Source organism: Oryctolagus cuniculus, chromosome 15, assembly GCF_051225735.1.
Source record: "Oryctolagus cuniculus isolate XC-2025 breed Fujian yellow rabbit chromosome 15, ASM5122573v1, whole genome shotgun sequence".
In the NCBI taxonomy this organism is placed as follows: Eukaryota; Metazoa; Chordata; class Mammalia; order Lagomorpha; family Leporidae; genus Oryctolagus; species Oryctolagus cuniculus.
Genome location: NC_142881.1, coordinates 13879302 through 13891528, shown reverse-complemented (window position 1 = coordinate 13891528; position 12227 = coordinate 13879302). Strand labels below are relative to the sequence as shown.

General features: G+C 35.8%; 1 protein-coding gene across 3 annotated transcripts in view; it reads left to right on the top strand.

The window, feature by feature from the left end:
• Positions 1 to 12227, top strand: part of CCDC172 (coiled-coil domain containing 172) — an 83072-nt gene that overhangs the window by 32262 nt on the left and 38583 nt on the right. For 2 of the 3 annotated variants that reach the window (XM_051824187.3, XM_089313974.1), the window contains exons 4-7: positions 1176 to 1292; positions 3338 to 3503; positions 10210 to 10311; positions 11349 to 11451. In XM_051824187.3, coding sequence (XP_051680147.3) covers positions 1176 to 1292; positions 3338 to 3503; positions 10210 to 10311; positions 11349 to 11451 — 488 coding nt within the window. The remainder of the gene's footprint in view (positions 1 to 1175; positions 1293 to 3337; positions 3504 to 10209; positions 10312 to 11348; positions 11452 to 12227) is intronic. The other variant, XM_089313972.1, reaches the window with a different exon arrangement.

Here is a 12227-nt window from a genome sequence, read left to right as displayed (position 1 = left end):
GCTACACAGTAAAATACTGACTAATCCATCTTTTCTCCCCCAGTTTGTCTCAGTTCCTTTGGTCATGTAAATTGTACTTCTCTAATCTTTCTCTGTTGATGTCTTTCTTAAAATAGGGCTGGTAAGAACAGCACTGAAGGTGTGTGCAGATGTGCTATGATCTTATATAAATCTAAGATCATATTTTCTGCTTTATTTTGGCTCCTTTTTTAATGCCAATATTTCTAGAATTTTTCAGCTATAATATTTCAAAATGTCTTTTCAGCCAACCCTTTGCCTCTGGACTAGACTATTGCTAAGCTCTTTACTATTCAATATCTTCTGGGACAGAGATTTCACAACCTGTTTCTCACCTTGAGGAAGTTCTTATAACCAACATAAATCTTGCTTTCTGCAATTTAAGTTGAATTTATATCCTTTTTCTTTTCTCTGTAGAGATGGGAACAACCCCAACTGGAAGTGATTTTTTTTTTTTTTTTGAGGGATAGTACTGAATGTAGTAGAAAGATTACCTGTCCAACATAATTTTTGGTTTTTATCTTTTCAAGCTTCCTGGCTTATGTTTCAATTTTTATGTTTTAGGAGATAGTATATTTTAAAGAACAAATTAATATTTATTATATACTTTGTTATTTATAACCATGTGAGGCATTAAAAAATGTGTTCTCCAACTGTATTGAAGGGCATTAACAGATTTGTATGTTATTTGATGTAATCATGTGGCTGATTTTTTTTTTGCCTGTAGTTTGTAGGTTTTATCTCATGAACTTACTAATCATATTGTGTAAATGACTTATTTGTCCATGTCTTCCTTATAAGTAATATGAATAGAAGCTTATTTTTTAGAACAAACTATTTTGAAGTAGATTTCAGTGTGCTTAGTCTAATAGCTTAGTTCCTAAGCTAAGAACTGTGCTGGGTGTGGAGAAACATGGTCTTTGCCCTTGAGGAGCTGATAGTCTTCCCAAGGGGAGAGATTATAAAATTGTAAAAATAAGGCATTTATAAAATATTATATGATACTGCATATAAAGTAAGATATTTAATGTGAATGTTATTTTATAGGTTAAAATTAATACTGAAAGTGTTTTATAAATCTGTTCTATTGACTAAGACACTCTAAAATAAAATGTCTAATTGTTTCATTCTGCATTTTGTTTCTTTTTACTTTGAAGGTTCAGCAGTTTTCTGAAAAATCTTTCCTCTTACAGCTTTTGAAAACTCATGAAAATGCTTTAGAAAGACAATGCAGTGAAATTACAAACCAAAGGAATATGCTTCTCCAAACCTTTGTAAGTCTCCAGCCACTTAGAAAAATCCATTTAATAACTGTGTTTAAAAGTATTTTAATATAGTTAGGTGTACTTTCAGAAAATTATCCATATGCATATTGGCAGATAGTACTGTTCAGTATCTACAGAAAAGTATTAAGTGCTATTTAAAATCAATTGACAAAGTAATATAGTTTGAGATAATTCTATTGGCAGGGATGTGATGTAGGAATTATTTGCATTAAAAAACAGTGAAGCTGATTTTGAAATTTTCTGGATTTTAGAACTTGGTTTGTTTTAATGCTTTTCACACTTTACGCATATTTATGAATGTGGGAAAATAATGGATTTTGTTTATTCTTTTTTCTTGAGTCAGAGCCAGCGAACTGAGCATCAGTTTTGACTGACAAAGCCAGATTAGAAATATGACGACATGTAATCGACATTTAAAGAAAATATATTTAAAGATATTAAATATACATATTGAAAATCAAAATCTACAAACTTGATTTTGAATGACATGGCTAGTTTCTGAATGTGGCTCATGATTAGTTGACATCTTTTAGAAAAAATGGAAAAAAATGTGATAATATCTAGCTTTGTGAAAAAAAATGTAGGGTTTTGCATTATCCAGAATTTTTTTGGAAATTCTTATTTCCATGCCTTATTGATATTTAATAAAATGTAAACTATTATTTGTAAGTGATTTTGAAATGGATCTATAATTTTGCCTTCATTATCTACATCTTGAAAGGTTTCCTTGGGGTATGGGCATTTGGGGTAGTGGCTAAGATGGTGCTGGGATTCCCACATTCTGCATCAGAGTGGCTGGGTTTAAGTCCCAGCTCTGCTCCTGCTCGCCGCTCCTGGCTTGGCCCATTCCTGGCTGTTACGGGCACTTGGGGAATAAACTAGTGATTAGGAGATCTCTGTCTGTCTTCCTCTTCTCATCCCCTGCCACTGGTGTATGTCTCTCCTCTTTTCAAATAACTACAATAAATAAATTTAAAGTTTACCTTAGATACCTGATTTTGTTTTTCTATAAAGCAGTAATTCCCTTGAGTATAGATTTTAATTTTCCAGTTTGATCATTTAATTATTTTAACACCCAGTTTTATATCATAATGACAAAATGTCATATATGAGTTTTAATATGCAAATATATAGTTAATAATGAGTGATATGATTTTTTTTAATATAGTGGCTGCTAATTTCAGTTGGTTGCTGCTGTCCTTTTTTCTTTTAAAGGAAGATTTTATTTTATTTATTTGAAAGTCGGAGTTACACAGAGAGGAGAGACAAAGAGAGAGAGATAGGTCTTCCACCTGAGGGTTCACTCCCCAATTAGCTGCAACGGCTGGAGCTGTGCTGATTCGAAGCCAGGACCCAAGAGCTTCCTCCGGGTCTCCCACATGGGTGCAGGGGCCCACGGACTTGGGCCATCTTCTACTGCTTTCCCAGGCCATAGCAGAGAGCTGGATTGGAAGAGGAGCAGTCAGGATTAGAACCGGCGCCCATATGGGATGCCGGCGTTTCAGGCCAGAGTGTTAACCCACTGCACCACAGTGCCGGCCCCAATTTTTTTTTAAAGATTTATTTATTTATTTGAAAGACAGAGTTACAAAGAGAAAGGAAAGGCAGAGAGAAAAGGGGGGGAGGGGAGAGGGAGAGGTCTTCCATCCGATGGTTCATTCCCCAATTGGCCACAATGGCCAGAGCTGTGCCAGTCTGAAGCGAGGAGCCAGAAGCTTCTCCCGGGTCTCCCATGTGGGTGCAGGGGCCCAAAGACCTGGGCCATCTTCTAATGCTTTCCCAGGTCACAGCAGAGAGCTGGAGAGTGTTATGAATTCTTTCTTAGTAATTCTCTAAAAACTTTTAGCATAAATCTTTAAAGATAGTTGATTCTCATGTTTCAGTTTTTTGTTAATATTAATGGAAAGGTAATGTTAAGAAATAAAATTTTATACTTTGTTTTTAATAATTCTAAATTATTATATTTTAAATAATTAAAGAAAAATATTATTGTAACTAGCACCTACATTTGATCTTTTATTTCTGTTTTTCAGGAGAGTACAAAAAAAGCAGTGACAGAGGAGGAGGATAAATTTCTTAAGGAAATTACAGATTTTAATAATGAATATGAAATAACAAAGAAAAGAGAGCTTTTGATGAAAGAAAACGTCAGGATTGAAATATCTGTCTTAGAAAACCAGGCAAACATTTTGAAAAGGGGTATGAACCACATAGTACCACTTCTTTTGTCTGATATTAATTAAAGTAACTGACTTTGGATGAATGAATTTTTCAATAATTTTAACTTTTTCATAAGCAGATTGGGTTATTGTATAGCTATTATTTCACTTTTATCTTAATTGTCCGAATGTATGTATTTCTTTTAGTGTAAACACTCTCAAATTCTTTAGAACTACATGTGACATCAGCATTTGGTTATTCATTCAATAAGTTGAGAGCTGTTTACTACCTGTTATGAGGTAGGCACTGTTTTAGGTCCTTGGGATGTGAAACTAAAAAATGGAGGAAGCAAGTATGTAAGCAGACATTTACAGTACAATGTCATGGAATCTACCATAAGGGTTAGGACAGTTGCTATGAACCTCTTTTTATCATCAATCCAGTATAAGCTTAGGAAATAAGGTTACCCGGTCAGGTGGGGAGAGTTTCATTTCAGAAATACTAATGTGCAGGTAATTGCAGTCTATAACAAGATACTAAATTAAAGCAGTTACCAAAGAGAGGAGGGAATAACTTACAGAGATATTTAGGGAGAATAACAGGTTTTTGTTATTGATTAATGAATATAGAAATAGAAAAATCAAAGATAAACCACATTTTCTGTTATACATTAAGATTCTATTATAGGCCGGCACCGCAGCTCAATAGGCTAATCCTTCGCCTGCGGCGCCGGCACACCGGGTTCTAGTCCCCGTCAGGGCGCCGAATTCTGTCCCAGTTGCCCCTATTCCAGTCCAGCTCTCTGCTATGGCCACAGTGCACCAGCGGCGGCCATTGGAGGGTGAACCAATGGCAAAGGAAGACCTTTCTCTCTTTCTGTCTCTCTCTCTCACTGTCCACTTTGCCTGTCCAAAAAAAAAAAAAAAAAAAAAAAGAGAGCGAGAGTGAGAGAGAGATTCTATTATAGCATTAGCTTATAGTATCTTCTCATCTAAATCAGGTTCAGTTGCAGATGGGCCTTCCTGAATGTAGTTCCTTATGTAACTCTGAGTATATTTCCTCTTGACCTGAAGACCTCTAAATAAACTAGTTATTTTTCACCTAACAACATACTGTGTTAAGATAGGCATATATCACAAAGAGGAAAAACAGGATAGACACAGGGGTCATTTATCCATAGCAGTTCTGAAATCCAGCCAGGCAGAAATGGAAATGTCTTGATTAGTACTGGCTATCCTCCCACCTGGGAATGATTTTCAAATGCTCTTGGCTCCACCTTCTTGCTTTTGCTTCCATTCGTGAGCCATTCCGTATAAAAATAAAGATATGTGTTTTCCACTGCTCCTTTCCTCAGTCTGCTTCTGTCTTGAAGAAGTTTGAATATTCAAGGGCTCCTTTTTCATGTTGTACTGTTTGTACTCATTTCAATCCAAGTTTACTATGGTTATGCAAATACAGGTCTCTTAAAGACTTTGTGAGTTTCACAGGAATCTTACAATGGTTGATTCTGTTAAAGCAAAAACTGCAACTCCAGATCTTTTGAGATTTGAGAGATCTTCAGAAAGTTCTGTTAAATGTGTATAAACTATACAAGATTTTCAATATTTTTTACACCAAAGTAAACTTTTCTTATAATTCCATTTTTCCACAAGCATTTTGAGTACTTTTATAAGATTTTTCTTCTTTGGGCTTCTGTTGAAACTGCTGAGTCACTATCCCTAAGTTTGTTAATACCTGTAGTTTGACTTAATGGCTCTCTCAGGCTTTACTTTGTATTGTTCTGAGGTCTTTGTAAAGGGTCCTAGGTTTTTTAGATCATGATTTCCTAAGAATGCTGTGGATCTCAAGTCATTTCTTACTGGTAAGACTCATGGGGTGCACGGCCCAAGCACTTGGGCCATCCTCCACTGCACTCCCGGGCCACAGCAGAGAGCTGGACTGGAAGAGGAGCAGCAGGGACAGAATCCAGTGCCCCGACTGGGACTAGAACCCAGTGTGCCAGCGCCACAGGCAGAGGATTAGCCTATTGATCCGTGGCGCCGGCCGAAGAGTATTCTTAAAAAATGTTTATATAATCTGAATGAAAGCAGAAAAAGGGGAATAGAGGAACAAAAGTCACAGAGAAAAGGTAGAAACAGGTAATAAAATAGTAGCCCTGAATCCACCTATATCAATAATTTCATTAATTGTTATTGAGTTAATCATAATTTAAGGCAGAGATTACCAGAATGACTCAAATGTATACCTTCATGAAGAGAGTCTAAAGAGACTTAAAGTTACAATGTTGAGGGGCCAGCGCTGAGGTATAGTGGGTAAAACCACCGCCTGCAGTGCCGGCATCCCATATGGGCACCAGTTTGAGTCCCACTGCTCCACTTCCAGTCCAGCTCTCTGCTATGGCCTGGAAGAGCAGTGGAAGCTGGTCCATGTCCTTGGGGCTCTGCACCTGCTAGAGAGACGCAGAAGAAGCTTCTGGCTCCTGGCTTCAGATTGGTGCAGCTCTAGCCATTGCGGCCATCTGGGGAGTGAACCAGCAGATGGAAAACTCTCTCCCCCCCTCCCCTCTGCCTCTGCCTCTCTGTAACTTTGCCCTTCAAATAAATAAATAAATCTTTAGAAAAAGTTACAAAAAATGTTGAAAAAAATGGATGAAAAAAGATATACCAAGTAAACAGTAACCACAGAAAGGCTAAAGGGGCTATGTTACTTCCAAATATAACGGAGTTTAAAAATAAATAATATTACCACTGATAAATGGGAAATTTATAATGAAGATATGTCAATTCATAATAAGTTAAGATTAAACTCATACATAGTGGTTCTCTAACTAGAAGAAGAATAAATTGAAATTCAGTAATAAATTTCCAACAAAACCCTAAATATTTGGAAATTAAGCAACACAATTATAAATAATTCATGGACCAGAAGTGAAATAGAAAATTTAGAAAATATTTGTAACTGATTGGTAGTGTAAAAATCAGCATATTAATTTGTAGGATATAGTTAAAACAGTGCTTTGATGTTCATGGGTAGTTTTAAATGCTTATACTAGTAAAAAAGAAAACTCCAAGATCATTGATAAGACATTTTACATGATGAAGCTAGAATAATAAGAGCAAATAAATCTAAACAGAGAAGTAAATTTAAAAAATAAAGCAAATATGAAAATGAAAAAAATAGAAAAAATATATAAAGCCAAAACTTCATTTAAGCAATCAATGGAACAGATTCCTAACTATAAGGTTCAAGAAAAAAAGAAATGTAAATCATTTATACCACCATTGAAAGAGATTATAGTTACTAATCCCTAAAGACATTACAAAGATAACAAGACACTGTTGAACTACTTTGTGTTCACAAATTTGACAGCCTCAATTGAATGGATAAATTCCTTGAAATACCAAGCTATTGAAAGTTCAGACAAAAAGAAAAAGATATCCCCATATTTATTTAAAAATTGAATTCATGGCTAAACATATTCCCTCAAAGAAATTATGCAGAGAATATCACTAGTGTATTCTAAAAATCAGTCAACACAAACGCGTTTAGAAAATAGAAGATGACAGTTACAGTTAATGTTATGTAATAACCTCAGTGACCCATGAGGTCCTCAGTACTTGTTCAGATATTTTTCTAGGTGTGTCTGTGAGGGAGTTTTTAAATGAAATTAACATTTCAAACAATAGACTGAGTAAAGCTCACTAGGGTGGGTGACCCTCAGCTTCATCATTTGTTGCTTTGATTAGAACATAAATTGACCCTTCTGTGAACAGGAGACAGCTCCTCTGGCCTGATTACTTTTGCTAAGACATTGGTCTTTTTCTGGTGTAGGATAAAACTGAAACTGGCTCTTTTCGGATCTTAAGCCTGCTGGCTTTTGAACTGAATTTACACCATTGGCCTTCCTGATTCCCAGGCCTTCACACTCAGATCGGAGCTCCAGTATCAGCTCTCCTGGGCCTCTAGCTCGTCAGCTGCAAATCTTGAGAAGTGGCAGTCTTCATATTTGCTTGAGCCCATTCCTTATAATAAATCTGTATGTGTATTTTTATACATACAGAGATACATGTGGTTAGTCTGGCTTCCCTGGAGAAGCCTGACTACAATGAGAACCCTTCTCATCTTATGAAACCAGAATTACCTTAATCTAAAACCAGATAGACATTCTGAGAAAACTATAGACATACATCCCTTATGAATACATACATAAAAACCCTAATGATATGTTAGCAGATAAAATTCAACAAAAATTCTAAAATGATAATATATATAATGACCAAGTCGATTTCAGTTCAGGAATACAAAGTTTATTTAACATTTAAAAATTGGTTTGACATTTAAACATAGAGAGTAAAATACATTTCTATTTAAATAAATGTAGGAAAAGTATTTTACAAAATCTAACACCCATATGTGACTAAAACTCTCAGATGTGGGCTTTGGCCTAGAAGTTAAGACGCTGCATGGGATGCAAACATCCCATACTGGGGTGCTTGTGTTCAAGTCCTGGCTCTGCTTCAGTTTCAGTTTCCTGTTAATGCATACCCCAGCAGGCAGCCGATGATGGGGACAAGTATTTGGGTCGCTGGCACCCGTGTGGGAGATCCTGACTGAGTCCCTGGCTTCATCCTAGCGAAGCCCCAGCTATTGCGGCATTTGGAGAGTGAACCAGCAGATGTGCTACCTCTGTGTGTCTCTGCGCATCGATCGCTCTTTCAGTTAAAACAAAAATAAATCAAAATTGAACAAAAAATCTCAGTAAACTAGAAATAGAAGGACATTTCTTTAGTCTGATAATGACCCTATGTGAAAAACCTTTAGTTAACATTATACTTACTTGTGATACACTGAATATCATCGTTCATAATGGTGAAATATTAAATACTCTCCCACAAAGATTGGTACTAAAGTAGGGAAGCCCATTCTTACTACTTCTGTTTGTTATGGTTCTGAATGTCCTAGCCATTATAATAAGCAAGGGAGGAAAAGACATTAAGACTAGAAAGGCTGGGTCAATGCTATGGTGCAGCGGGTTAACCCCCTGGCCTGAGGCGCCGGCATCCCATGTGGGCAGCGGTTCTAGTCCCGGCTGATCCTCTTCTGGTCCAGCTCTCTGCTATGGCCTGGGATGGCAGTGGAGGATGGCCCAGGTCCTTGGGCCCCTGCACCCAAGTGAGAGACCTGGAAGAAGCTCCTGGCTCCGGGCTTTGGATCAGCGCAGCTCCGGTCGTTGTGGCCATCTGGGGAGTGAACCAGCAGGTGGAAGACTCCTCTCTCTGTTTCTACCACTCTCTATAACTCTTTCTTTCAAATAAATAAAGTGAATATTTAAAAAAATAGAAAATTGTTGTAAATTCTTTATCCAGAGTGGATCAATATCCAGAATAAATGAGAACTTGAGAACTAAAAGAATTCACTAACAACAACAGTAATTAACCAATTGAAAAATGGGAAGGGCGGATATTGTGGTGCAGTGGGGAAGAGATTAATAGCAGATAAACACAGCGAAGAAAATATCAGTAACCATTAAAAGACAGCATTAAAAATTAATACTGAAGGATATAAAAGACTTCAAAGAAACTAAAATCTCCTTAGGGTTGAACATTTAACCTAGCACTTAAAATACCAGCAAAGATATCTGCATCCTATGTTGGAGTATGTGTGTTTGATAACCTGCCCCACCTCCTGACTCCTGTTTTCTGCTAATGCAGACCCTGAGAGGCAGCAGGGATAGCTCAAGGAGTTGGATTCCTACCACCTACATGGAGGACTTGGATTGAGTTGTGGCTGTGGGCTTCATCCAGCCCTGTCCTAGCCACTGCAGGAATTTGGAAAGTGAATCAACAGATGGGAGCATTCTCTCTCTTTCTCCCTCTCTGCCTCTCAAGTAAATGCATAAATAAATAGATTTCTTTAAAGAAATCAGAGACCTCTGGCAAAATATTACATACTCTAACACATGTTTGTATAGTTGAAGTTCCAGAAGTTTTGGTTGAAGACAAAAAATATTTTAAAAAATAGGAGATGAATCTTAAAGAACAGATTATAGTTAATGTGGAAATAAAGGGAGAAAGGACATTTTAGGCTGAAGAAACAGTATTATCAATATTGTGAAAGCTTAGAGCCATTTAATGAGAACCATGCAATGCCATTTAAAATGTGCTATGGTTTTAAAGAATAGAGTTTTCTTATCTCATTAGGAAGTTTATTTTTTTTTTAGTGATAGCATGTTTGAATTCTCTTTTGGTAGCCTAACCTCAATTAACTTTCCTTTTTGTATCTAGTTGGCGAGTAACAAGTTCTGGACAGTTTATTAATATCAGTTCCTAGGTGATCAACGGAAGCCAATGGGGCTTAAAATTGACCATATACTGCTTAAATCTTTACTACATGAGAAAAGGGTAATGATTGCTAACATATTTAAGGCAAAGAAAAAATACTTACAATACTGTCTTCTTTGTTTCTAGATTTTTTTCCCCCTTATTTCTGTGACGAAAGCCATTGGAATTTTGATGGGCATTGAGATGAATCTGTGTTTGATGGGCATTGAGATGAATCTGTGTATAGGTTTGGGTGGTATAGGCATTTTAACAGTATTAAATCTTCCAACCCATGAACAAAGGATATCTTTTCGTTTGTTTGTGTCTTTGATTTCATCAATGTCTTACAGTTTTTAGTGTACAAATCTTTCACCTCTTTTATTAAATTTATTCATATATTTTTATGCTATCAAATTTGTTTCTAGAAATGAAGTCAGTGGAACGTGATAGTGGCCAGTTAAATGAACTTCAGAAACAAAAGAGGGAATTGATTGAAGAATTATTTACTCTTCAGAGAAAACTTAAAGGTTTTGCTTTCATGAATTAGTTTATTTTACTGATACAGTTATATGCACATGATAGGATCATATTCTTTCAAAATGTGTTAACCCAATGGGATGTCATATTACTATTGATATAAGAAAGGAATATATAAAACACATAGAATCAGTATTAGAGCTGATATTTTTTGAGCTGGTATTCTTTTTTTTTGTATTTTTTTTATTTAGTAAATATAAATTTCCAAAGTACAGTTTATGGATTAAATTGGCTCCCCCCCCCATAATTTCCCTCCCACTCGCACCCCTCCCATCTCCCACTCCCTCTCCTATTCCATTCACATCAAGATTCATTTTCAATTATCTTTATATACAAAAGATGGATTCAGTATATATTAAGTAAAGATTTCATCAGTTTGCACCCACACAGAAACATAAAGTGTAAAAATACTGTTTCAGTACTAGTTATAGCATTACTTCACATTGGACAACACATTAAGGACAGATCCCACATGAGAAGTAAGTACACAGTGACTCCTGTTGTTGACTTAACAATGACACTCTTGTTTATGGCGTCAGTAATCTCCCTAGGCTCTAGTCATGAGTTTCCAAGGCTATGGAAGCCTTTTGGGTTTGCCGACTTCGATCTTATTCAGACAGGGTCATAGTCGAAGTGGAAGTTCTCTCCTCCCTTCAGAGAAAGGTACCTCCTTCTTTGATGACCCCGTTCTTTCCATTGGGATCTCACTCATAGAGATCTTTCATTTAGGTCTTTTTTTTTTTTTTTTTTTCCCCCAGAGTGTCTTGGCTTTCCATGCCTAAAATACTCTCATGGGCTCTTCAGCCAGATGCGAATGCCTTACGGGCTGATTCTGAGGCCAGAGTGTTGAGCTGGTATTCTTAATAGCAGAAAATTTTAGAATGTTTTGTGTCTTTAATTGCTATATTAAAGTAGAAAAGAGAAATCATTAGTATGTACATTTTACATAGAAGCACGAAAAATTAGAGTGTTGTTCTGAGTGAATAAATATTTGTTCAATTTTCTAAGAATTTTCTTAATTGTTTAGGTTTTGAAGATGAAGAGAATGAAGCCATCCATACTACTAAATACCTAGAGGCAGAAAAGATAAAAATCAATGAAAAGCCTCAAAATGATGCTGAATGCCTGAGGTAAGTTTCTTATTATATGTTGGTATAAAATCTGGTAATTTTTTCAAGTTAAGTAGGTGGCAGAATAAAAACAATAGCACAGATATATTTTTTAAAAAGTTCCAAATGAAGGCATGATTACTTTACTTTGAAACATGCTTATAAGCAAACACTTCACTGGCTAGAAACTGAAGATCACAATGCATTGAGTTGATAATGGTGAAATCAATTTTGTCTTGTCTTGTATTTCAAGAACTCAGTGTTAATCAAATCCCAGTAGATAAGACAACTCTCCTTTGTGTCATTCCTAATTGGAGGGGGGGTGATTGAAATTATTTTTAATATTTTTAGATTCCCGGGAAAAATCACACTCTAATATTTTATTCATAATTTGTTATTATGATTTTATTCCTAAATAATGCAAATGTATTTTCTGTATGGAATATTTAGCTGCTTTATATGCATTTGAATAATGAAATAATAACTGCTGTTTGAAATTACATAGTGATAAATGTAACAAGAAAAGACTGCAAGTTTTTAAATTTGACTTATTTATCAGTAATTTAGTATTATATTCGTTCCTTCCTTTTAAAGAAGTTCTTATACTTTCTAGGCATGAGTATAAGAAAAGGAATATCATTACCAAATCTGTGAAGAAGCAAATGAAGCCTTCTTTCCTATAAATCATAGTAAATATGTGCACTAGAGCTGAACAAATGCTGCATATTAGCAGTGTATTACCTTAGCCCAAAATTTTTGTAGATTGTCAGGCAAAATTTTCAATTTAATTTTATGTT